The 27,269-nt window shown below is 45.3% G+C and overlaps 2 protein-coding genes across 3 annotated transcripts in view; both read left to right on the plus strand.

Annotated features, from left to right (window-relative positions):
* Positions 1 to 27,269, plus strand: part of gpc5b (glypican 5b) — a 74,892-nt gene that overhangs the window by 3,819 nt on the left and 43,804 nt on the right. The window contains exons 2-7 of one of the 2 annotated variants that reach the window (XM_045687562.1): positions 4,042 to 4,203; positions 17,599 to 18,302; positions 24,151 to 24,308; positions 24,635 to 24,694; positions 24,912 to 25,034; positions 26,108 to 26,294. In XM_045687562.1, the coding sequence (XP_045543518.1) occupies positions 4,042 to 4,203; positions 17,599 to 18,302; positions 24,151 to 24,308; positions 24,635 to 24,694; positions 24,912 to 25,034; positions 26,108 to 26,279 (1,379 nt within the window). In that variant the 3' untranslated portion in view covers positions 26,280 to 26,294. Of the gene's footprint in view, positions 1 to 4,041; positions 4,204 to 17,598; positions 18,303 to 24,150; positions 24,309 to 24,634; positions 24,695 to 24,911; positions 25,035 to 26,107; positions 26,295 to 27,269 lie in introns of those variants that run through there. The other variant, XM_014216570.2, reaches the window with a different exon arrangement.
* LOC106613868 (uncharacterized) lies at positions 14,152 to 16,317 on the plus strand. Its single transcript, XM_014216571.2, has 2 exons — positions 14,152 to 14,650; positions 15,182 to 16,317. The coding sequence occupies exons 1-2, from the start codon at positions 14,336 to 14,338 to the stop codon at positions 15,893 to 15,895; spliced, it is 1,029 nt and encodes a 342-aa protein (XP_014072046.2). The 5' UTR covers positions 14,152 to 14,335; the 3' UTR covers positions 15,896 to 16,317.

A 27,269-nucleotide genomic window follows, 5' to 3' on the forward strand; every position in this document is an offset into this window, starting at 1 on the left:
GTTTTGGTCACTTTTGAATGCTGGCGGTGCTTTCACTCTAGTGGTAGCATGAAACGGAGTCTACAACCCACACAAGTGGCTCAGGTAGTGCAGCTCATCCAGGATGGCACATCAATGCGAGCTGTGGCAAGAAGGTTTGCTGTGTCTGTCAGCGTAGTGTCCAGAGCATGGAGGCGCTACCAGGAGACAGGCCAGTACATCAGGAGATGTGGAGGAGGCCGTAGGAGGGCAACAACCCAGCAGCAGGACCGCTACCTCCGCCTTTGTGCAAGGAGGAGCAGGAGGAGCACTGCCAGAGCCCTGCAAAATGACCTCCAGCAGGCCACAAATGTGCATGTGTCTGCTCAAACGGTCAGAAACAGACTCCATGAGGGTGGTATGAGGGCCCGACGTCCACAGGTGGGGGTTGTGCTTACAGCCCAACACCGTGCAGGACATTTGGCATTTGCCAGAGAACACCAAGATTGGCAAATTCGACACTGGCGCCCTGTGCTCTTCACAGATGAAAGCAGGTTCACACTGAGGACATGTGACAGACGTGACAGAGTCTGGAGACGCCGTGGAGAACGTTCTGCTGCCTGCAACATCCTCCAGCATGACCGGTTTGGTGGTGGGTCAGTCATGGTGTGGGGTGGCATTTCTTTGGGGGGCCGCACAGCCCTCCATGTGCTCGCCAGATGTAGCCTGACTGCCATTAGATACCGAGATGAGATCCTCAGACCCCTTGTGAGACCATATGCTGGTGCGGTTGGCCCTGGGTTCCTCATAATGCAAGACAATGCTAGACCTCATGTGGCTGGAGTGTGTCAGCAGTTCCTACAAGAGGAAGGCATTGATGCTATGGACTGGCCCGCCCGTTCCCCAGACCTGAATCCAATTGAGCACATCTGGGACATCATGTCTCGTTCTATCCACCAACGCCACGTTGCACCACAGACTGTCCAGGAGTTGGCGGCTGCTTTAGTCCAGGTCTGGGAGGAGATCCCTCAGGAGACCATCCGCCACCTCATCAGGAGCATGCCCAGGCGTTGTAGGGAGGTCATACAGGCACGTGGAGGCCACACACACTACTGAGCCTCATTTTGACTTGTTTTAAGGACATTACATCAAAGTTGGATCAGCCTGTAGTGTGGTTTTCCACTTTAATTTTGAGTGTGACTCCAAATCCAGACCTCCATGGGTTGATAAATTGGATTTCCATTGATTATTTTTGTGTTATTTTGTTGTCAGCACATTCAACTATGTAAAGAAAAACGTATTTAAGAAGATTATTTCTTTCATTCAGATCTAGGATGTGTTATTTTAGTGTTCCCTTTATTTTTTTGAGCAGTGTATATGCACTGTATATTCATGTGTGGTATTGTATGATCACTGTGCCTTTTGGAAGGTACCTCAGTGTTTAACTGATTTATTTCAGTCTTAATAAGCCCCCTGTTCCTGTGTCCCTCTGCAGTGTCTATCACTTGCGCTGTGGTATTTTAATGTACAGTGCATGCATAACATCTTGTCCTTTGGGGAAAGTGTCACAGACACTGAATCCAGCCACAGCAATGCATTCTGGGACAAATGAGGGCTGACTCCAACAGCTGAGGAGACACTGGGCTTTGTCTGTTAGCACCCAGAGCCCCTTTCCTTTCTCTGCAGTCTGCCCTCTGCCTTATTAAAGGTCACACACATTGTTTGCATAAGTTGGGTAGAAAGTATAGCAGGTAGAGGAAGCACAGAAAATAGAATGAGATGCTCGTATTCATTTAGAGGGTAATCACATTGAGGGATGGGTGGATGGGTGGGTTGTGGAAGATGTTATTCACCACTGTGCTGCCGATGTCCAGTAGTGTAGGGCATGTTGTGGTGGTAGTGGGGATTGGGAAGAGGCCTGCTTTTCCCCATCTCGTGATCCCAATCAGCTGTTCTTCAGCTTGGTTTACAGTAGCTTGTCAATGTCAGATTCCTCACACAGGAGACGAGTACGGTAATCATGAATCCTCACGCTTACACTGCCTCTCAACCCCCTCTCAGGAGCTTGCTGTGAATATGTATTACATCGCTCAGCTCACCTCCAATTCTGTACTCATAAGTGGGATTGAAAGATATGTGAGATTTACTGTTTACTGTTTAAGACTTACTTTTAAGTAATATGAAGATGCAGTGGTTGTATTGGGGGCTTCTGAGCCTGAGAAAAGCCATACTTGCGAGGGCCAGACAGACATTGCTATTTCACACAAATGTGATAACATTTTGATACTTGAACAACAGAACATCCAGTGCATGTAAGTCTACGTCACCTGTCATCAGTCACATGATTGATTTGTTCACACAATGCTGCCATGATTGACACGTCCAATGATTTAGGCCTGGTTGAGTTTTTAAGCATGTTAACTCTGGTGAGTTTAAACTCAGCTGCATCGCTTCGTTTCCTTCTGCATCTTCCTCTCTCTGCACCGTTGGAGCACTTGTATATGGACTTTGATTCAGCAAGGTCTGGCCGGATAGCCAAAGTCTATTTCTGAAGCTCTTTCTCTCTCTCGTTCCTGGCTCCACTTTCACAGGCTGGTGTATTAGTTTCATATGGGAGATCAAGCTGATGGTGAGCCAGCCCGGGGGGGGGTAGTGGGGAGGTGAGCGAGGACATCGGCTAGAGGGGCTAAGCGGTGCCAGGGTCATCCTGGACCTCATCCAAATGAGATTGTATTAGGGGACTCTTTGCTAACTCAAAGGGAACTTGAATACAGTATACACTGACTGTACAAAACATTAGGAACACCTTCCTAACATTGAGTTGCATCCCTTTTTGCCCTCAGGGTATGGACTCTACAAGGTGTCGAAAGTATTCCACAGGGATGCTTCCCACAGTTGTGTCAAGTTGGTTGGGTGTCCTTTGGGTGGGTGACCATTCTTGATACAGACGGGAAACTGTTCAGCGTGAAAAACCCAGCAGCGTTGAACTTCATGACAAACTCAAACCAGTGCGCTTGGCACCTACTACCATACCCCATCCAAAGGCATTTCAAACTTTTGCCTTGCCCAGTCACCCTCTGAATGGCACACACACACAATCCATGTCTCAATTGTCTCAAGGGTTAAAAATCCTTCTTTAAACTTTCTCCTCCCCTTCATCTACACTGATTGAAGCAGATTTAACAGGTGACATCAATAAGCGATCATAGCTTTCACCTGGATTCACCTGGTCAGTCTATGTCATGGAAAGAGTAGGTGTTCCTAATGTTTTGTACACTCAGTGTAGATGCCCATGAGAAATAAGTGTAGAGAAATAATGTGTTGGAACCATTTATTCACTATTTATTTATTAAACTATTTGAGTAAGTATTATTAATCACGTTTGGTCAAAGCTTCTAGCACACTTGAGCTATGTATTTCATTTTTACACCTCAGTTGAGGTGTGTCATGTCAAAGATAGAGTGACCGCTCTAACAATGGAAATACATTGCCTCACAGATGAGAGGCAGACGTGAGAGATGAGATCAGGTGGGACCATTCTAGCCAATGGGAGGGCAGATACTCATGTGACCAACAGACCCGTGTGACCAACAGACCATAGAGATAGATAGAGGACTCATCTCTGTATCTGTGCCATTATAACGTCTGTGACAGCGTAGGCAGTGCAATTGAGGTTATCTCGATTTTAAGGTAGTCCATTTTCTTCTTCTTCATTGGCTGATTATTCCCAGCTCATAGGAATCCCCACCCAGTTGACTACTTTAAAATGGTGAAAGACCTCAATGGCAATGTCCATGCTATCTCTATGACAACATCACAACTCCGATATATAGTACATATTTTTCAAAGTTGCTGAAATGCCACGTGCGTCCACTTATATCAGTGAATTCGTAACAACCTAACTATTAAGACACATTTTTTGTTGAACAAATTCAACACTCTCTGATTGACCTCTATACAGAAATTCCGCACTATGTGGGCTTGTTTTTATGGACAGACTTTGAGTAAAACCTCTCGCTTCGCTTCTTCCTCTCTAGTCATGCTCAGGTTTGTTGTTGTAATAAGTTTCCTCTTCTTTCCCAGATGGTGAGCTGCAGATCTGCAAGCACCCAGGCCCGTCATGTTGCACACGCAAGATGGAGGAGAGTTACCAGGCAGCAGTGCGCAGAGAGACTCTCCAGAACATCCGTTCCTACAGCTTTGAGCTCAAGTACCTCATTGTGGGCCATTCCTCTGCCTTCCAGGGTAAGGATATGGGGGCCTGTGGTACAGGGCGAGGAGAGGGGCATGGGATGATGTTAGAACTGATTCAACAAAAAATGTAATTGCTTAATGAAGTTTCTTAATGGTTAGGTTGTTACGAATTCACTGATATCCTGAGAGAGCCATGATTCACTGAGAACCACTTCAGCGGCATTTGATATTGGTTTTGTACTGTTCAATATTGGCTTTCAAAGCAAATATTTAGCCAGGCCTCACATTGAGAAAATAATAACTTGACTACTGCGCTCTGTATCTCTATCTGTCTATAGCTCTCTGTCTTTCTAGATGTCTGCGCCTGTCTCTGTCTCTGTCTCTGTCTCGCTCTCTCTCTCTCTCTCTCTCTCTCTCTCTCTCTCTCTCTCTCTCTCTCTCTCTCTCTCTCTATTCAGCCATGTAGAGTAGAGAATACACAGCAGGTCTTGTTCTGAACCAATGAAAGACAGGGAGTGAAAAATGTTTACATTCACTGAGTATCCCTGGAGATGTGTTAACATTTGAATCAATCTGTCTCTCTAGCGAGCTGTCCTGAATGGGAGGGAAGAATAGTGGGGTTATCCTGCTCTGCTTTTCACAGAGAGGGCTGCAGGGCGGTTGCCTGGCTACCCAAACTCCTTGCTCCTGCCAAACTCTATGCCCACCCACGGACGTTAGTTACTTCTCCGCAATGAGTCTGGATCTGAGTACCTCCCCTACTATTTCTAGAATGGAAATATATTCTAGATCGTTTGATTGGTCCCAGAAACCGATGGGTTGGGCCAGACGTTTAGAAAGTTGATACTCTGATTGGTTAGAGATCCAATCGCTGATTACTTTGTTTCGTACAATATCCCTAATTTTGATGTCAACACAAACGACTTCAATGATTGCAGTCTCAGACTGAAGTATGTAGCGAATGATAGAGCAGCGCAATAATTCAGTTTGAGTCGTCAGGCAAGCTGGGTGGCTGGTCCCTGGCTTCTCAGAAAGGGAGTCTGAAAGACAGATGATGTCAGTGAGGGATGTGGACAGTGTCCTCTGAGGATGCCTGCCGGGTCACTGCTCACTGGGCTTTCAGCAGTGGGTTTGCTGAGGTAACCTGATCTAATTGGCTTCTAGAATAAGGAATCTCAGTACAACAAACATTTCACTCAAAGCATTATCATAGCAGTTTACATTTATGTGTTTATGTGTTGACATTTATTTTTGTTTCGTGTCTGTTTCTGTGGATGTATGCTGTGTGTACAATGTGTTTAAGCACCTCAAACCTTATGCAGTTGGAGTTCAGAGGAAGTACACTCGGAAATGTTAATATTTGCATATTTTGCTGTCATTCTGTATCACTTTCAGATGTGATCATTAGCCTTTTTCTGTACTTCTTAATGTGTATATAATGTTCGCAGAATTTTGTTTACCGCTGTATTCCCTCTCTACTGAGTACTTCTTTAAACGCTACCCTCTGGTCCCCCTGACATCTGCTTCATTTCATCTTCTCCTCTCAAGCCTCTTACAAATTGGTCTCTGGGAAAAGATCTAAGGTCCTGCCATCCACTTGTGAGAAATATGTGATGGACACTAATGGTTACAAATGAGATTAATGAGTTACATCTGAACCTCATTTTGACCAGGCTCAGAATGAGCCATAACACCCAATGACCATTCAGCAGCCTAAATAAGCTTGAGTTAAATTAGGCTTTAGGCTGTTGCAGGGCCTATGCAGGTCTGTACCCCTACACTCCATGCCCACCACCAAAGACTACACATTTACCCAAGTACCTAAGCACTACTTGTTGAAACCCTCAGAGGTTAGAGTAGATTGGACAGACTGACTGACACAACCCTGCCAGGCGGTGCAGAGACATGACACTGATCTTGCCATTTAGAACCTGCCAAGCTCAAACTTATGACCAGGGTGTGTCTTGGCCCAATGTGGGTGTTGGGGGTGGGAATGGGGTCCAGGCGGGGCATATGGGGTCAGCACTGCAGAGACCTAGGATATCCCCTTCAATCTGTCCCATTAAGGAGCCTGTAGCATGACTGGACGACATGGCCAGGACAGGAATCAGGATAGCAGTCTTGGCACTCAGTAGTCAGTTATGGTGCTTGATGACCTGCATGCCCTCCTGTCCAGGTTGCTGGTCTGACCCTATCACAGATGAGCATGGGCTCATCACATGATTCCTGAGTAATCCCTGCCCTGTCACTCGATGCCCCTGTGTTTTGGACACCGTTGCTAGGATAGGATAAGTCCACATAGGGAAAAGAGTTGGAGATCCCTGATTCAGTGCACCTGGTTTTGCCCCTCCCCCCGCCCTATGTCCAACATAGGGTTAAGATCCCCAGCTTCCGTCCAGGAACCTGGAGGTGCGAACCAGTATCACATTTACAGCTCGGTCGTTCCCACACCCGATTTGCCGCGCTGTGTGTGTGTGTGTGTATGTGTGTGTTTGTGTGAATATACAGTATATATATGTTCCTGCATTGGTGTGTCATTGAAAGCCTGTCACTGTCTCTGTAACTCTATATTGGCAGTTGCAGCGTGGCTTAACCTTCTTGACAGGCTCTTGTGGAACTGATTTGCACACATAATTGGAAACACATGTGGGTGAAACTGAGAAGACTGAGGACGAGTCCGTCCTGACATGAGACTACAGTTGTAGGTTGTCGTCTGTCTGTGTAAAGGGCACCCAGAGGCACCCCACGGAAATGGTTTGTGTCCCACACATGGGAATGTATGAACCAGCCCTCTTGTAGGAAACACTCAAGAATGCAGATAGAGCATGGTCAAATTATTTATCATAGTACATTTCAAATACTGTTTTTGTGTGTCTGTAAATCAGGAAAAAAACAACCACAATTTCACAACCTTTAAACTTTCATATGTCTGTGATGATCAGTGAATTGTTTCTTGAAGTTAGGATGATATGAGTAGCACCTCTGATCCTACCTCTGTCTCCATCTCAGTCTCCAGTTTGCTACATATCCAGGTGCTCTGGTGTCAGAGTATGGGGTATACCCGTGGCCATGAGTCCAAGCTGGTCACACAGGGATACATTTGGCCCTGGAAACTGTAGACTGCCTGCCAGTCATCTGTGTCTTGCTGGGTCCCTTTGATTCCAGTCAGCTCCTAGGTTATATGAGCCAGCAGTAGACATATTAGAGAGAGAGGCCCTCCAAAGCAGCTTGACTGGCTTGCCGGGGACAGGACAGTACCCCTGCTACACCCTGGAACAATGTTCCAGAACCTCCATTTCAGTTTTAGGCTGTGTACTCATCCCATTTAACCAAATTATCCAAAGCTGGGTTGTTGAGATGTTGGAAATGAAGAAAAAAAAAAAACCCGTCAATTTCAAAAACAGGGTTTGGGTTTAGTATGGCCAATTGTACAATAGAATAGTACAGAGTCAGTCAGGGTATGCGTATGAGCTGTAAATGGTAAAGGGCTAATTAGTGTCCCTACTGGCCTCCCTCTGTATGTACAGGATGTTTTCATTAGGGTCTCTTCTCAGTCTTCAGCCTGCAGCTGCTCTCCAGCTCTTTCTTTTCCCACAGTTTGAGTAAATACTTCCTATCAACCTGGGAAACATCACAGCCCAATAAACCTGGGCTATGCTCATAGACTGTGACTATTCTGGTCATGAGTGGGACATTCTCTGACAGTGACTGGCTTTGTGCATGGAGGATTTGCCTATACATTGTAAGAGGGTGGTGCAAGTCTTCTCAAGTTGGTTTTATTGACAGTAGAAAATTAGATTCCACTGAACTGCAATAGTTGTATCTTTTCCAACCCATGACATGGTACTCCTTAGTGTTGCTCACTCAACTGTCTTGTTGTGTATATCATTAAGGAAGGAGGTATTGGCACTGTTCTGTCATTGAAGACTGAGATGCAGCTGAACGGTTCACTTGATATTGATGAAAATACCCGGGGGAAAATGTAGACAGTCTGCACTTTAACTTCATAGTCATTGTTTGATTTCAAATCCAAACTTTTGTAATATAGAGCCCCAAAAAATAAACAAGGGTTAACTGTCACAATAATTACAGAGGGCACTGTAATTCATATCATAGGTCTAGTAGTACCGTAGAGCTCTTTTTACTTGCACACAATATAGCTGGACCACCCAATCCTGTCCCTAGGGGTCCACAGCACTGCAGCGCCCCAACACAACACACCCCACTCAGCTTTACGATCTTAGTGAAACATTCATTATTGGTTTCAGGTGTGATAGGCCAAGGCCAGAGTGTCAACCAACAGTACGGCAGACTCCCAGGGCCAGGACTGAGCAGCCCAGCAGCTAGGGATTGCCCACAATAGGTATCTCCCCTGACGTGGGCATGTTTTCAATATAGACTCCTTTTGTCATACAGTATTCCATATAAGGCATCCAGACCTTATGAAAATTGCACAGTATACCTGTAATCTTGTAATATATCAAATCTAGTGATACATAACTTGACATTTCTGCCATTCATTGTGATATTGTGGAAGGATAACCAACCTAATTAATAATTCAAAACTAAATCTAGAATCGGCTTCTTATTTCCAACAAAGCATCCTTCACTCATGCTGCCAAACATACCCTCGTAAAACTGACTATCCTACCGATCCTTGACTTCGGCGATGTCATTTATAAAATAGCCTCCAACACTCTACTCAGCAAATTGGATGCAGTCTATCACAGTGCAATCCGTTTTGTCACCAAAGCTCCATATTCTACCCACCACTGCGACCTGTATGCTCTTGTTGGCTGGCCCTAGCTTCATATTCGTCGCCAAACCGACTGGCTCCAGGTCATCTATAAGTCTTTGCTATTATCTCAGCTCACTGGTCACCATAGCAGCACCCACCCGTAGGACATGCTCCAGCAGGTATATTTCACTGGTCACCCCCAAAGCCTATTCCTCATTTGGCCGCTTTTCCTTCCAGTTCTCTGCTGCCAATGACTGGAACGAATTGCAAAAATCACTGAAGCTGGAGACTCATATCTCCCTCACTAACTTTAAGCATCAGCTGTCAGAGCAGCTCACTGATGATCACTGCACCTGTACAAAACCCATCTGTAAATAGCCCATCCAACTACCTCATCCCCATATTGTTATTATTATATATTTTTTTGCTCCTTTGTATCTCTACTTGCACATTCATCTTCTACACATCTATCACTCCAGTGTTTAATTGCTAAATTGTAATTTCTTCGCCACTACGGCCGATATATTGCCTTACTTCCCTAATCTTACCTCAATTGCACACACTGTATATAGATTTTCTTTTTCCTATTGTATTATTGACTGTATGTTTGTTTAATCCATGTGGAACTCTGTGTTGTTGTTTGTGTCGCACTGCTTTGCTTTATCTTGGCCAGGTCGCAGTTGTAAATGAGAACTTGTTCTCAACTGGCCAACCTGGTTAAATAAAGGTGAAATAAAAAAATAAAAAAATAAACCTTCCAATTAATGGAAATGTGTTTGTTAGCAGCTATAAATGATTGGTTAAACAGTTTCTTCTGATAACAGTCTCCAGTATCAACATTCCCAAGCAAACAAAAACAGGGAGAAGGGAGAATCTGCAGACATGCTGAGATAAAATAACATACACTTTTCCAGAATTCAGCCAGCCTTCACAAGAGAATAACATATTGAAACATGTTGCCTTTTGTGTTTTATACCGCTAGCAGAGGAAGGACATTCCTGAGTGCATGATATTCAGTTTCACTGGCATATAGTACGTTCTATGGATAGTCTTAAACTCAAGTAATTTATGTCTGAGATCATATGAACATGACTGTGCATTCAAACATACACTATAAATACAAAAGTATGTGGACACCCCTTCAAATTAGTGGATTTGGCTATTTCAGCCACACCCATTGCTGACAGGTGTATATAATCGAGCACACAGCCATGCAATCTCCTTAGACAAACATTGTCAGTAGAATGGCCTTACTGAAGAGCTTAATGACTTTCACCGTGGCATCGTCATAGGATGCCACCTTTCCAACTAGTCAGTGCGTCAAATTCCTGCCCTGCTAGAGCTGCCCCGGTCAACTGTAAGTGTTGTTATTGTGAAGTGGAAACGTTGAGGACCAACAACGGCTCAGCCATAAAGTAGTAGGCCACACAAGCTCACAGAACGGAACTGCTGAATGCTGAAGTGCGTCTGTCCTCAGTTGCAACACTCACTACTAGTTCCAAACTGCCTCTGGAAGCAACGTCAGCACAATAACTGTTCGTCGGGTGCTTCATGAAATGGGTTTCCGCACACAAGCCTAAGTTCACCATGTGCAATGCCAAGCTTCGGCTGGAGTGGTGTAAAGCTCGCAGCCATTGGTCTCTGGAGCAGTGGAAACCTGCTCAGATAATGCATGACAAAGAAATACCTTGTTGTACATTTCTACATTAAATTATCCAAGAATATAATCAATGGTTCAATAATTAAAATGACCATTATTCCCAGATTCCAGACTGTAGCATACTCATCAAACCAAGATGGAACTTTGTATCCATTCACTGATTGTTATAATATACTGCAAAATTTACCTGAGCTCTGTAGACTGATCTTCCTTGGCTGTCTGACCTTGCAGGGACACCTTTCACCATCTGATCCTTCTAAGACATGATGAGCATAGTGTTGTGTACTGACTGTGCACCATGACAGTGAAGCCTAACAGATATGTTTTTACTGTGTCAGTGTGAAAAGTAGAGAATTAGCTAGGGAAACTGACAGATCAATAATGTTACGTTGCTATACTGACTGTGATTGGGGCAAAATAATATCTGAAGTTAGCCAACTTTTGGCTAGCTTTATTGGTACATCAACTGGCAAAAAACGAATTAAGTTAATTTACTTATGTTGATAATGAACAAAACAAAGGCAATTTCAGAATGTGGGAGGGTCATGTCCCCCGTCCCCAGTGAATGTTGTGCCCCTGGGGTAAAGGGTTAGGTTCAATTGTTTGGTCCCCACAAGGTTGGTAAAACCGACGTGTGTGTGTGTGTGTGTGTGTGTGTGTGTGTGTTGTGTGAGCGTGCGTGGATGTGTCTTTGTTTAATAGATGGGACACATACTGTTAATGTCTATAAGTGTGTGAGATGTGTAGGTGTCTAATGTCTGAGTATGTATAATGTGTCATTCTCTCCTATGAGTATGTGTGTGGGAGGGTGAAAGTCCATCAGTGAATGTAGTTCTCTCTGTGGAGCTTTTGAACATTAGAAACCCTTTTCCCTGGCTTCCCATCTGCGTTCCAATTGCTCGTTACTCAATGGGAAATATCTGGCAAACGGAGCATTATAGCAGCTTTCGAAGTGGTCATCCCATTCCTGACAAGCCAGTTTTACTAACTCCATTAGTAGTAATGTATTGCATTGACAGTGTTTGCTGTTAAGCGTACTTCATCTATTTAATTGTATTTGTTGAGCTTGAGTACTTTGAGTACGTACTTGTGCATTCTAAGAAGTTAAATAACAGTGCTGATGATGACACCAAACAAACATTTTTGTGTGTGTAAATCTAAATGTCCTCGGCGTCATGTCAGTACAATCTGTTAATTCAGACAAGTATTCATTCTCCGTAAACCCCCCCCACTTCTTGCAGTTCCACCTGTTGGTCTCCCTCCTCCACCCCCTCATCCCCTCCACCCTCTCTTTTCTAAACCCCTAATCCTGGGAAGCTGGATTAGGGGTTTGGGGTCAAATGCTTTACAGGAGAAGGTTACCCTTTTCACAGTGCTGGAATGGTTTGCTTGGGCGCTGCTGTCGAGTTTGCAGTCAAGCCAGTAAAAGTGAGAATGTGACTTGGTGAAATGTAGGAAATGTAAAATGGGCTTCAGTATGACAGATAAGAACGCATGCAGCCAGACGTTCTACATTTTGATCAGTGTTGTCAAAAAAGGTTATGAAACTGTAATGACCGATGGCCTGATTAGAGGCAGTGGGTGCTGAGGGGCTAAGGGGTGGAGATGGTATGTCCTCTCTGGTCTTAAAAAAGGTTGTATAATCTGTGATCATGTCTCTGTAACGGCATACCTGGCCTGGGAACCTCACGCTTCACTGATAAACACAGGGATTAAGAGCTCTGGTTCCACTGATCTCCTGATCCCATGAGAGAGAGAGAGAGAGAGAGAGAGAGAGAGAGAGAGAGAGAGAGAGAGAGAGAGAGAGAGAGAGAGAGAGAGAGAGAGAGAGAGAGAGAGAGAGAGAGAGAGAGAGAGAGAGAGAGAGAGAGAGATGTCCTCAAGGACATTAGTCACTTGTCATGAATCACCATGATCTTAACCACATTTTTCAAAGCTGGGTTGTGCCATCTTTTTAAATGTATTATGTTAAAGGAAGGTTAAATAAAAAATGTACAAAATAAATCACACACTTACGGTAAGGTATTTTCAGAGCGTTATTACGGACACCAATTGCTCAGCATGGGGTGCAGGAATAGTAGCAGGGTTTCTCAATTTAACCCTGACAGATCCTCCAGCCAAGAATACCCAGTCAGTCAGTCAGTCAGTAGGTTTCTGTTTCAGCTGTGGGCTGCCTGTCGTTGAACCGGGATAGTTCCTTCTAAGCTGTGGAAGTATATGGTGTTTGCCTAAGCACAGATCTCCTTATACAGCCCTAATAATAATTCCATGAATTGAGTTACTTGTGAAATTCTCTCATTTCTGTGTCTGTTTTGGATTAAAGCCAGAAAGTCTGACTGCAATGATTGAAGGAGTAGACTGGCCTTCTGTTGACTCACCTTCTGTAGTAAAATAATGGCGTTCGAGAGATCAAGTGCTTTTACGATATCCTAGCTTGATTTGTTTCTCCATGTTTAAAATCAAATGTATATGTATGTGTAGGCTATGGATTTTTCTTCGAGCATGTAACTACTGAATAAGCCTAGGTACTAATGGCAGTATTACAGTTTTTCTCCATTGGTTTGGCTCATTTCTTGAAACAGAAATGACATTCTCAAAACTACATGGACAAACCTCCAAACCACTTGGCAATTGTTCACAACAGAATTTTATTTCTCATTCATTTCCTCAAATTGCAAATGTCTAAGTACATGTCTCAATGTCTCAGTACATCTTTGCAAATGATTAAGTACATGTAGCCTACATTTAGCACAATTTCCAAGTGAATAGATCTTATCGATCTAAACTGATTGTTGATTCTCAGACTAATGGTTGTTCGCTCCAAAACGTGTCAGCGTCATTTCATTGTATAAGTCATCACATGCACAATAGTCTGTTCAATTGTCAAAATGAGTCAAGAACATAATACCATGAATACCATATATGAATCCCTTGGAACATTTGATACATTTATTACAGCAATTGACAGTCAGGTGAAACTAGACTAACGAAGGAGGACTTTCACACATCTCAGATGACCAATCAAACAGTATGTTTAGTTACCTGACAGGTGCTGTCCATGACTGTGAATGCTGCCAAACATGTATGTAAAGAGCTTGACCATGCAGGACCAGTACAATTTCTGAACATGGAGGCATCTGGCCAAGTAAATGAACAAGGGCAACTGCCTGTTCAAGGAAGAGGAAGAGGAAGAAGAAGAGGAGGAGGAGGAGGAGTAAGGGTGCGTGGTGGTGGAATAGGGGGAAGAGGCCGAGGAGCACGAAGGCACCATGCTGTCCCGGATGAAATTCGGGCCACAATTATAGACCAAGTCATCAACCATGGTCTCACAATGGCGGAGGCAGGTCGCCGAGTGCAGCCTAATGTGCCTCACTCAACAGTCTCCTCCATCATCCAAACCTTTCGCAGGGAAACAGGTATGTAGTTAGTCAATGATGGAATTATATGTTGTATAGGACAGGACACTGTGCATAGAGCAATAAATATATTTATTTACACATTTACCTATTCATTTAGTGTGTGTGTGTGTGTGTGTGTGTGTGTGTGTGTGTGTGTGTGTGTGTGTGTGTGTGTGTGTGTGTGTGTGTGTGTGACAAGAAAAACATTGGAGAAAATAAACTATGGAATAGTTTATTTTCTACAGTATTGATGATACAGTTTACAGTAGTATTCCAGTCACTGTGCAGTGATGCATTAGAATTGTGGTAAAGTTACTGTAAGTAAGACAACAATACAATTACATAGGTAACTCATTCTGTAAGGAATACATAAGGTATACATTACGAATGGAGTGTTGTCCTTTGACTTCTATATCTAGGATTGGACGACAACCTTGCACGGGTGGCAGAGGAAAACTTCTCAATGAACAACAAGAACAAGAGATCTGTAACATGGTGATGGAAAATAATGCCATCACATTGAGACAGATCCACGCTGCAATCCTACAAGACAATGCCATATTCCAAAATGTCAACTCTATAAGCAACTCCACAATAGACCGGATATTGAAGAAGCATCAGATGACAATGAAGCAAATTTACAGGGTACCATTTGAGAGGAACTCTGATAGAGTGAAAGAGCTGCGGTACCAGTATGTACATGTAAGTCAGTTACTGGTTGTCCATCATTATAACCTTTTTACAATTGAGCAGTGGTTCCCAAACATTTTTGGCTTCAGTACCCACTTTACCTGATTTGTGTATCCAGGTAATCCAGGTATGGAAGTATTTGATTTATCTGACTTCAACATTTCGCCTAAAAACTGCAGCTTACTGTATGATGCAATTATCATTATAATCCTTATTTTGAAGAATATAACATACAATAAGAAAATGGGTCAAAGAGCTGCAATTAGTGCCTCCCATGTAAATCTATCTAATACTGTGGGTTTTACTGTAACATTTCAGTAAGTCTAGTCATTGATGATTTCCCCCCTCCCCTTTCTGTCAAATACCCCCTGTAGTACCTCTGCATAGGGGTACATGTACCCCAGGTTTGGAACCACTGGAGTAGTGGCCAGTAGTATATTGAACTTGTGGAGAACATAGAACATTCCTATGTAATTGTCTGTAACTGTAGTGTATGACTCTTCTGTATGACTGATTTGATGTTTTCTTTTTACGCTATTGTAGAGAATAATGGCATTGGAAGGAAACGAGACCCATCACATCCTCGTGTTTGTGGAGGAAGCTGGCTTCAACCTGGCCAAGGGCCGAAGACGTGGCCGTAATATTATTGGCCACCGGGCCACGGCGGATGTCCCAGGCCAGCGAGGGGGCAATATAACTATGTGTGCTGCCATATCTGTGAATGGTGTGGCCACTCACATCCCCAGTCTTGGCCCATACAATACACAGAAGCTCCTCATCTTCTTGGACCGCCTTCATTTTGATTTGATCCCTGAAAATGAGAGAGGTCTCGTAGGGCCTCACCTACCACAATATGTCATTGTATGGGACAATGTGAATTTCCACCGTGGCCCGCTCATCAGGGCCTGGTTCACTACTCATCCAAGGATGGTCATGGTGTTCCTACCACCTTACTCTCCTTTCCTCAATCCTATTGAGGAGTATTTCTCCGCTTGGAGGTGGAGAGTGTATGAGCATCGGGCTCAAGATCAGAGGTCCCTGCTCCATGCAATGGACCCTGCGTGTGAGGATATTACAGGAGATCAGTGTAGGGGATGGTTGCGACATGCACGCCGTTTCTTCCCTCATGGCATCACAAGGGAGAATATACGCTGTGATGTGGACGAGAATCTGTGGCCAGACAGACAGCAGCGTGTGGATGGCCAGGAGGGTGAGGATGGTGGCCAGGAGAGGGAGGGTGAGGACAGCGACCAGTGAAGAACTGTTAGTTGTGAAACTCCAGCTTTATTTACAGCACTGTAGGCTGCATATAATTTTCATTGTTTTTTGTTTGTGTGTTTATATTACAGTATATTATGCTGTATACATTTTCTTTTTACTCTGATGTATGGAAGTTACTTTATGTGTGTGAATGATAATGGTTACAATTTCCTTGGCAGTATGAGTGCAATGTGTGATGTCAAAACTTGGAGGCTACTCTTACCCTAAAATCCTATTTCTTTTTTTCAGTTTTATACACAATTGTATTCTGTTAGCTGGACAAAAAACAGTACAGTAACCATTGTCAATGAAGGACTGGGCTAAGACTGAAAGGTGGACATGAGGGATATTTCAATGGTCCTCTGCCATAGTGACAAAACATCTAAACATTTTGACTTGCAGTGCTTACACAATGCCAAAGGGACGAAGCATTTTGGGGGCACTGATTGTTTAAATGAGAAGGAAATGTAGTTTTGGTTAAAACACCAAGAGTGTTGAGAACGTCCGGTCTGTTTCAAGAAATGAGCCAAAGCAATTGAGAAGGATCTTTGCCATTTTCGTGGCACTGACTCTTTATATGGGAAAGGAATTTAGTTTTGAAGCATGAGTGAACAGTTTTAGGAGAGATATGAGCTTTTGCAAGTGAGCTATAGTGTTGTGCTGAACTGTAAGACTGTTTTGCCAAATGATCTTAGAGTTTTGAGAATGTAATTTCTGTTTCAAGAAATGAGCCAAACCAATGGAGAAAAACTGTAATGTATGCTCCAGTTAAAACAGCTCAGTCTGTATTGACAGGAGAGGCTGTGCTAGACAGCGTACTGTACTGAATTTCCATAATCACAAAGCAAAGGCAAGATCCCTGGTTAATGGGTCGGTATGTACAGTAGGGGGCTATAAGTCCACATTCACTACTGTGTTCACCTCTCCATCTGTAGATAGCCAGACATATAGAGGGACTAACGCACACACACACACACACAGACAGACAAGACAGACAGACAGACAGACAGACAGACAGACAGACAGACAGACAGACAGACAGACAGACAGACAGACAGACAGACAGACAGACAGACAGACAGACAGACAGACAGACAGACAGACAGACAGACAGACAGACAGACAGACAGACAGACAGACAGACAGACAGACAGACTGACAGACTGACAGACTGAAAACACATCATCCAATACATCATCCAACACACAGAATGTCTTCCCGACAATAAGTCAGGAACAATAGCAGGCATCTTAAACACAACAGCTGTGATGAGTAATATTACTCCTGTGGGACATTAGGGAGAACTCTGTGTGACTGTGTTGGGAGGGAGTTGGGGGGTTTGTATACTCTAAGTACATAATGGAATTTTGTAGACTTGTATGAGAGTTTTTTTTGTGTGTGTCTAGTCCTGTAGAAGTGTCCCAGTTGCTGTCTCTCTTCCATCTGTCAGAATGCCATCAGACTGACATCAGAACGGGGGGGGGGTGATCCCACTGGACCCAGAACCCCCCCACCCCTCTAAAGCCATATTATGTACACACACACATGAGCAGACAGGCACATGCATACAATAAGAAAAGCTTTCTCTCACTTATACCCATTGTAAGATAAATGACAAGAAAGATCATTTTTACAATGTGTTTTCACCATTACATCTTATTCTGTATTTTTTTTTTCTCTCTCTCTCTCTGGCTGTGCAGACACGTTCCAGTCTCTTCTGTCGTTCACTCTGAACCTGACCAGTGCTCTGTTTGACAGTGCCTATGAGCCCCTCGCCCAGGATGCTCGCCCCCTGGTGGCAGACCTCTTCTCCGTCCTCTCTCTCTTCCTGGGAGGAGACAGCAACACCTCCATGGAGCGCTCTGTGCACCGATTCTATGACGACCTCTTCCCACTGGTGTACCGGCGCCTTGTCAACCCTGGCCTCGCCTCGGCCCCGCCCTCCTCTGAGCACAGTGAGTGTCTGCGCAAGACGCGCCAGGATGTCAACCCGTTTGGGCCCCACCCTCGTGCCTTGGCCGAGGGGCTGACCCGGGCTCTGAGCGCAGGGCGGGCACTGAGCCGGGCGCTGATGATGGGGGCAGAGGTACTGAACGCCACAGAGTGGGCAGGGCTGGCCAGGGAGTGTGGGCGGGCTCTGGTGAGGATGCAGTACTGCCCCCACTGCAGGGGCCTGACCCTGATCCGGCCGTGTGGAGGACTATGTCTTAACGTAATGCGGGGCTGCCTGGTGGGGCTCTTGGAGCTAGACGGGCCCTGGAGGCACTATGTGGCCCTGCTGCAGGAGCTGACGGGGGCCCTGGCCGGGGGCCACGATCTGGAGCTGGCCCTGCTGGGCATCAGGAACCACATCAATGACGCCATCCTGCACGCACAGCTGCATGGGCCACGCATCAGCGCCATCGTGAGTCAGCGCCTCACCCATCACTCACACTTCACCTGTCTTAGGACTGTACTGACATGACACACCTCCCAAGGCCCATGATGACACATCTTGAGCACATTACCACCCCTCACAGGACACATTGAAAATCATGGTAGGTCTCATCCGTCATATAAAACTTGTTCTCTTAAGTCTTTGTGTTCTCTATTAATGACACCCACAAAAAACCTCCCAAGACTCTTCTGTGTAACTCCGTGGTGGGCTGAGTGATGTGGCAAGGAGTTCCTTGGCTGCCTGTTAGGAGTGGGGGGCATGAGGTGGCATGGACCCTGTCTTTTGGCTTTGGACTCAACAGGCTGGGAGATGCGAGGCTGGCAGATTTCTTGGTACTTGTAAAGCAGGGGGCAAGAGAAGAGAGAAGGGAGAATTTGTCTAATTCCACCAAAACTGAATGTATCCCAGTGAGTCAAACAAGAGACTGTTCACAGAGAAAGACAGACAGGACATGATCTCTTTGCTCACACTAAAGAGAACCTGTGGTGTAGAAAGACATACCTATGTGTATTCTAGCTGAGTGATTTAGTTTAACAAGCTTGAATATTAAGTTCTAGCTCCGATGATAAGTAGGTTATGGTAATGATTGCACCTGTGGGACTGATTTAGATTGTGATTATGAATATGATTATAATTGTATTTATGGTAATGAGACATGAAAGATTACACTATATAACACATACCTGTTTATGTTGTACAGAGGTGTTAGGGTGACAGGAGGGGGGGTCCGTGGAGGCCATCAGCACCCCTTCCCATCCCATCAGCACCCCTCTCTGTTACTGGCACAGTATTTGTAGTAGTGTTTTTACGGTCTCCCTGCCACCCGCAGGATCAAGTGTTGCTCACTCACTGGTTCAGCAGGGCTAGGATGGTTGGTTACCCTATGGGCCGGCATTTGAGGTCTGGACCCAGAGACGGGAATGGAACTCTCTCTCTCTCCCCCCTCTTTCTTATGACTCATTCACCTTTCACAAATGTCTGCACATTCACTCTTTTACACCTTTTACTTTTCGCCTCCTCTTCCTCCTGCTCCTTTTCCACTGTTTTACATTTATTTCCCTACCCACACAGATGTGTGTGTGCATTTTGTATGCGTGTTTATAATCCTTTATAATGTAGGGGGATTATCATTCTAGATCATTCTAGATGTCCTGCTGCATGTCTTTCCTGTGGAGATAAATCTCCTCCTACAGTAACATATATCAAACTACCAGAGATAGAGGCGATGTGGGCCTATGTAGCTACAGTAAATCGTGTTCGTTGACAATAACATCCCCTCTTCCGCCTTTCTGACTACTGCTACATAGCCCCTCTCTTTTCCCCTCCACATTCCCTTGACTACCTCTCTCTTTTCCCCTCCATATTCCCTTCACTACCTCTCTCTATTCCTCTCCATATTCCATTCATTACCTCTCTCTTTTCCCTCCATATTCCCTTCACTACTCCTCTCTTTTCCCCTCCACATTCCCTTGACTACCTCTCTCTTTCCCCCTCCATATTCCCTTCACTACCTCTCTCTATTCCTCTCCATATTCCATTCATTACCTCTCTCTTTTCCCTCCATATTCCCTTCACTACTCCTCTCTTTTCCCCTCCACATTCCCTTGACTACCTCTCTCTTTTCCCCTCCATATTCCCTTCACTACCTCTCTCTATTCCTGTCCATATTCCATTCATTACCTCTCTCTTTTCCCTCCATATTCCCTTCACTACTCCTCTCTTTTCCCCTCCACATTCCCTTGACTACCTCTCTCTTTTCCCCTCCATATTCCCTTCACTACCTCTCTCTATTCCTCTCCATAGTCCATTCACTACATCTCTCTTTCCCCCTCCATATTCCCTTCACTACCCCTCTCTTTTCCCCTCCATTTTGCCTTCACTACTCCTCTCTTTTCCCCTCCATATTCCCTTCACTACCCCTCTTTCCCCGCTATATTCCTTTCACTACCCCTCTCTTTTCCCCCTCCATATTCCCTTCACTACCCCTCTTTCCCCCTCCATATTCCCTTCACTACCTCTCTCTTTTCCCCTCCATATTTCCTTCACTACCTCTCTCTTTTCCCCTCCACATTCCCTTCACTACCCCTCTCTTTTCCCCCTCCATATTCCCCTCACTACCTCTCTCTTTTCCCCTCCACATTCCCTTCACTACCCCTCTTTTTCCCCTCCATATTCCCTTCACTACCTCTGTTTTTCCCCTCCATATTTCCTTCACTACCTCTCTCTTTTCCCCTCCATATTCCCTTCACTACCTCTTTTTTTCCCTCTCTCCTTTCCTTGTCTTACTCCTGTGACGTGGTTTGTTGGGCCAGGTTTCCAGTTGGCCAGGGGAATGGGGAGAGTTGCCTGCTCAGCACATCCATACAAACTGTCCATTTGCCTATCTAGTTAAGTGTAGGCAGATTGTTACGCGGAGTGGAACAGGGGAACCCAAGAGCAGACTCAGACGAGGAGACTGGGATGAAGTAACCAAGGTATTTATTGACACACAGGGGGAGATGGAGTGAAGGTCAGGGGAAGCTCGGACGGGTTGCTGGAACCCATGTGCGGAGGCTGAGGCTGGAGCGATAGGGGTTGAGACAGGGTAAGCAGGTCCGGAGGGGAATCCAAGGGAGTAGTAGAGTGGGGAATCCAGGACAGAGTAGCAGGATGATGAGATGTGGGACTGGAGACAGGGATCAGAGTCAGAGCGGGCAGAACTCTAGCGGAGAGGAAAACAGCGTCAGGCGAGGAAAACAGGCACAACAGGATCTGAATAGTAACAAACGGCTAGAACCGTAGACTGACTGAGCAGAGATTACGATCTGGCAGCATGGAAGTGGCAGGGCTGAGTATTTGTAGAGGTCTTGATTATGGAACAGGTTGCAGCTGGTGGGGATCTGCTCTGACTCCAGCACACCTGTCTCCGCCCACACAATCACATACACAGAGAGAGAGAGAGGGAGAGAGTACTGGGGGAGTGGGGGCAGGTCAAGAAGACAGAGGATGAGCAGTAGAGGGCGTTGCAGGAGCAGATGTGACACAGATGCCTGACGCAGCAGAAGCAGCAGCAGGCCAGAGCAGACAGACACACCAACCTTTCCTCCCTCCCTCTCTCCCTTCGCTCCTACCCCCCCACCAGAGCCTGCCAATCACTCCCTATCTGCCAAAACACAACAAGGTAGAGAGGATAGGAGGTGTCCAAAACAGTCAGTGATGAGAGAGACTAGAATGACAATAGACTTCAGAAAAACCCACCCGACAGACAGTGCCTAACATTCTCTTACATTTCAGCATTATTTTCAACTCTTGTACCAGGTATTGCTGTAGCGTGGGAGATACTGTGGTAATTAAGAATCGTAGAATCCTAATGAATACATCCTGTTGATTTAAGTGAAAATGCTCAGCAATGCTTATTTGCATCTACCAATTATATGATCGAGTTATAAAGGATTTATCAATCCTTAGAATCCAGACTGAAAGCTTTGGAGGAGCTAAGCCAGAATTTAGCTGAGCCACGGGGTGGCAGAGTCTCTGATGAGATCTTGATTGACGGGACGCAGGAGCACTTTGGTGATGTCACTCAAGCTCCACCAGTCTTTTGATGAGTTAAAGTCTACTTTATTAGCATGAGCATACTCTTTGTCCTGTAGAATTGTGGGTTTTAAACTGTGTATTTGTGTTCTGGTCTGGCATTGAGCTGTTTTGAGGCTTCCTAAAGGATCTGCCAGCCATTCAGTGGGTTTCCTCTGGTCCTGTCCAGCCATCTATGGCCCCAGTGAATCCCCTCAGAGAGTGTCTGTAGGCAGACCGCGGCCTGCCCTCCTGAATGCAAATCCAACTCTGGACAAAGACTCCTCGCGCTGGCTGGGCAACCCCTTCCCACAATTCTTTGCAATGCAGGGCCTGGGACAGAGTGATGAGAAAGTTTCTGTGGCTAATCTCTGGACAAAAAAACTCTATAGGAACACATGCATGCACACACACACGCGCGCATCACACACACACACACACACACACACACACACACACACACACACACACACACACACACACACACACACACACACACACACACACACACACACACACACACACACACACACACACACACACACACACACACTTGAGTTGGTCTTGCCTCCAGCTTACAGATAACAGTTGCTAATAGGGGTGGCAGTGGCAAGCAGATTCCCTCGCTCTTTGGGTTCCCTATTATAAAAAAGAGGAGGTTCCCCAGATGTATACAAACCCATTCTCATTATGTGCAAACAAGAGATACAGATGAATACACACCCACCCTTAATGTCAGTGAGCTGGAATGCTGTCTAATCTCTGGGGAATGCTGTTTGTGTCTCTGTTGGTCTCAGTGGTTCTGTCCCAGCTTTACGTGGCCCTGCTGCATTACTCAAGAGTCAGTAGCAGAGCTTTTCTGAAACTTCCATATTTCACTGTTTCACAGCACCCTACTTACTGTCCAGGAGCCAACTGTGCTAATTCCATTAGAGAGCCTTTAAAGCCTGTCCACAGCTGTGTGGGTGGGAGTGGTAAATGGGATCCCTGTCACACCACTCTATAACTCACTCCCAGCTACTCTCCCCCTGAAAGCAGGAGGAGAGAGTGAGGGAGGGAGGAAGAGAGAGAATACACCATCTTAGCTGTTTGTTTTGGGCAGGCCACCGGTTGCTGATGTATTTAACCTTGGTTTGTACTCTCTCTCTCTCTCTCTCTCTCTCTCTCTCTCTCTCTCTCTCTCTCTCTCTCTCTCTCTCTCTCTCTCTCTCTCTCCATTGCCCCCGCCAGCATCCGTCCAATTAGTCATAAGAGGGTAGAAAAGAGAAGTGCAGCATCCACATATCCACTGGCCCTCTGTTGATATCATATCCACTGGCCCTCTGTTGATATCATATCCACTGGCCCTCTGTTGATATCAGTTATCTACACTCTCAGAAAGAAAGGTTCCAAAAGGGTTCTTCGACTGTCCCCATAGGATAGCCCTTTTTGGTTTCAGGTAGAACTCTTTTGGGTTCCATGTACATAGAACCCTCTGTGGAAAGTAGGGCCTGGGACGATACCAGTATCACAATATTTTTATCCATGGCAAAAATGAAAACATGAAGCAGACCTAATTCTTTGGTCGTTTCAAAATCTCCTGTATGTAAAATATTGTGTGCTTATAGCTTGGAAAATAAATAAATGTGACTCTGGGTGACAACATAATGTTTGTTTCCAATATTTTCCAGTATTTGTTTCAAATGTTTCCTTTCCATGATAGTAACGAGTATCGCGATACTGGTATCGTCCTGGCCCTAGTGGAAAGGGTTTTACATGGAACCCAAAAAGGTTCTACCCTGCACCAAAAGTGTTCTACCTGGAACCAAAAAGGGTTCTTCAAAGGGTTCTCCTATAGGGACAGCAGAAAAAACACTTTTGGTTCTAGATAGCACCCTTTTTTCTGAGTGTAGTGAATGGATCATTCCTCTCTGTGCAGTATCATAGTTCTGTATATGTCTGATTTTAGACAAAAATAATCTCCATTGTGTCCCTGATGATTTCCACAGCATAATCCCTGCAACACATCTGCAACACATCTGCAACACATCTGCAAAAGCTACTTATCAATGTGTTCTTACAAACTGTAGAGCATTCTCTGTTAGGGATGTAATGAGCACCCTCTTTTTTCACACAGACTCATGTGCTTCTCTACCCACCCACCCCTCTCTCCACCTCTCTCTACCTCTTCCTGTCTCTGTCTCTGTACGCTCTCTTCCTCCCCCCTCTCCCCTCTCTATTCTGTCTGTCTCTCTGACCCCTCTCTCAAATCCCTCTCTCTTAGGTTGATAAAGTATGTGGGCCTCTCACAGACACTCCGTCAGTGACAAGTATACGTCCCACCCTGGAGGTCATGACCTCCGTGACCACCTCCCCGACCTCGGCGGCCTCAACGCCCTCCCCAGCCGAGGTCACACTGGGCCGCTTGTCGCATACCAGGAGGTGAGAGAGAGAGACGCGGCCATAGTGGCTGGTCCACTGCCTTAGAGTGGTTGGTGTTGTAGCTGGTTGGCATGCTGTGTTCCACTTCTGTCCCCAACATGTCTTTACACGTTGCAATATTAGTTATTTATAAACACACTTTTGCCATATATATTTTGTTGTCAAGCAAGCTCTGTTTATCATTATTATTTATTTACCTTTTGAAGTTTGCTCTCGCTTCCCTCTCCATCGCTTTGACTTGTGTTTGATTTGCATTGGACCCCTGCTATTCCCACACCATCTTCTCTCTCCTTCCTCTCTCCTTGACTGTGATCCCGTCGTCCCAGGTCCTTACCTCTGAAACCATCCAAGATTGATAAGCCTAGAAGTCTGAAAAAGATCTCTAGGTAAGCATGGAGCCCAGCATCTACCCCTCTCATATTATTGTGTCCATCTGAGATGGCGTACAGGGGTTGACCACCAGCGACACTTTATTTAATCACCTCAATAAATATAAATATACTTATGATATTGTGGTTATGATCAACAGCCTCTCTCTTTCTCCCTCTCTTTCTCCTCTCTCTCTCGCATTCTCTCTCTCTCCCTCTCTCTACTCTCCCTCAGAGAGTTTATGGGCTATATTCAGCGCTACAAGTCCTTCTTCTCTGCCCTGCCGGAGACACTGTGTGAGAGTGAGATGGTGGGGGAGGACTTCACCTGCTGGAGTGGGGAGGACGTGGTGGAGAGGTAGAAATGAACTCTTTCTATTGTTCTATATCTGTGTCCATCACACTTTTGTTACGTTCTCTTTACAGGACTTGTTGCCCATTAAAAGGGAGAGGTTTTCAAACCAGGGGACATTCCTGTAGACATTTGGTTGCCATGGATTTTGGGAGCATGGCCCTGGACCTTTGGAGTATAGCGGGTTCGTTAGGAAGTTCTAGAGGCCATTCTCATGCAAATGACATTGGAAACTTCAGAGAAACACTTTCATATATTTGCCGCTCTCTCTCCCGTAACCTGCCGCTCTGTCCTATAAAAACGTTGGTCATCCTGGTTACTGTTGAGCGGGATAGAACCCCATACAGCATGGACCTCTGTGTAAACAGCTTGGTGTTAAGTGTACTTATCTGACCTCCCATTCTAACCAGCACTCTCTCCAGTGGCTCCTGAGTGTTCTGGCCCTGGTCCCCCCCTCTGGCCCTGGTGCAGAACAGCTTTCCCCCCTCTGCTGTGCAGTAGGCAGAGAGACCCCATTCACCTAGGACTCCTGGGCTGGGGCTCCCCCACTATCCCATTTATGCCTCTGTTTTGTCCCCTTTTTCAGACAATTCAACTGGGATTTGTTCTATCCCAGTTGAATTCACTGGCTGTGAAAGAGTGTTGGACCCAGTGGAGAGTGTGCTTGAATCACTTTGGGCTGGGGGTGCTGGTGGGGGTTGGTGGGGGATCCCCTAAATAGGAACCGTGGAAACCATGTTTTGTATGACAGAAGCATTCAATCCTCTCCAATATTTTGTGTGCTTATTAGTTTGTTTAGTGGTTGTCTATAACTAATACTGTATCAAGAGACGTTGATTGGATGTACATGGATGTATGTTTCATTGGATGTACATGGAATTTGTTCTCTTGCTCATAGTGGAATAGAATGGGGGATATATTTTGATAGAATGGTAGAATTTAAGCACTAGATCTTATTTGAACCAACGTCCATGAGGCAGAAGAACCATTAATAAGGGATTCTTGTGTTTCTATGACAGTGGGTCATTATAGATGTGTGTCCATCTGAGTGCTGCTGTGCTTGTTTTGTTGTGGGCTAGGGAGAGACGGAGGGGGTTCATTGTGGCTCCTGTGGGCCCTCTGTGTGGCACTATCAAAAGCCCCAGGCCTGGTGGCCATTCAGGCTCTGTGAACCGTGCAGAAGAGCCGAGGCGGCCTCCTCCTTCCCTCCTACTGTACCTGCTGCCCCCCCCCCCTCCCGGGGGCCACTGAGAGAAGGGTCTGTTCTCTGGCCCTCTAGGGCTGCAGCCTGGAGCCTGGCGGCTGGAGCCCAGCCAAGCACTGGGGAGAGGAGGGCACCGAGACACTGGGGCACAGCCACTCTGCTGACCTCTTTACAGTTTCAATTCACTGACACCCCCCCACCCCCACCCCCTCCGTGCGCCACCCCCCTCCGCCATTTGACCCAATTCACTTACTGACAAATGCCTTAGCTTGTGTGAGGGCTTTTGTCTCTGTATTAGCTGTTCTTATAGGTTGGTTTAACCCTCTCATGGTACACAGGCATCACATATCACCTCACCCAGAGGGTATAAGTGAGTTTGCACATGTGAAAAACCTCTCCTCATACTGTACTAATGCTGTCTCTGCTACCCACCTCACATTATGGAGAACCACTGCCACCTAGAGGAAGTGTCTTGTATCCAAACATTCCTTCAGTTCACCAAAGGTGACAACACCCATTACGCCAAACATAGTTTACCATATTTTTACACAGTTGCACTTTGCATTATGGATGAAACCATAGCAACATTATAAAACCATAGCAACATTGTAAGCATCCACAGGATCTGCTTTACAGAGGTCTTCCTCACATATTACCTGAGGATGAGGCATTGCTTCCCTGCTTTATTTTGACATGTGGTGTCTAAATAATTTAGATTTGCATTGCTATGGAATAGGGTGAAATTATAAACAGTGTTAGTAATAATGTTTGTTAATATTGTATTTCGATTCACTCAACATTCAACAGCATTGAACACGGCTGACTAGTAGTCTGTGACTACTATTATCCATACTCCTTTAGGGACCACTGGAGAGCAGTGTTGTAGCAGGTAAAGTAATTAAGTAAAAATACTTGAAAGTACTACTTAAGTCATTTTTTGGGGGGTATCTGTACTTTTCTTTACTATTTAACATTTTTTTGCTTTTACTCCACTACATTCCTAAAGAAAATATTGTACTTTTTACTCCATACATTTT

The sequence above is a fragment of the Salmo salar genome, chromosome ssa10, assembly GCF_905237065.1.
Source record: "Salmo salar chromosome ssa10, Ssal_v3.1, whole genome shotgun sequence".
In the NCBI taxonomy this organism is placed as follows: domain Eukaryota; kingdom Metazoa; phylum Chordata; class Actinopteri; order Salmoniformes; family Salmonidae; genus Salmo; species Salmo salar.

Bases quoted from the DNA above. Each gene is read 5' to 3' on its own strand.
- LOC106613868 (XM_014216571.2), top strand. From the start codon at position 14,336: ATGGAGTGTTGTCCTTTGACTTCTATATCTAGGATTGGACGACAACCT. The intron at 14,651-15,181 runs GTAAGTCAGTTA...ACGCTATTGTAG, and splicing joins TGCGGTACCAGTATGTACAT to AGAATAATGGCATTGGAAGG.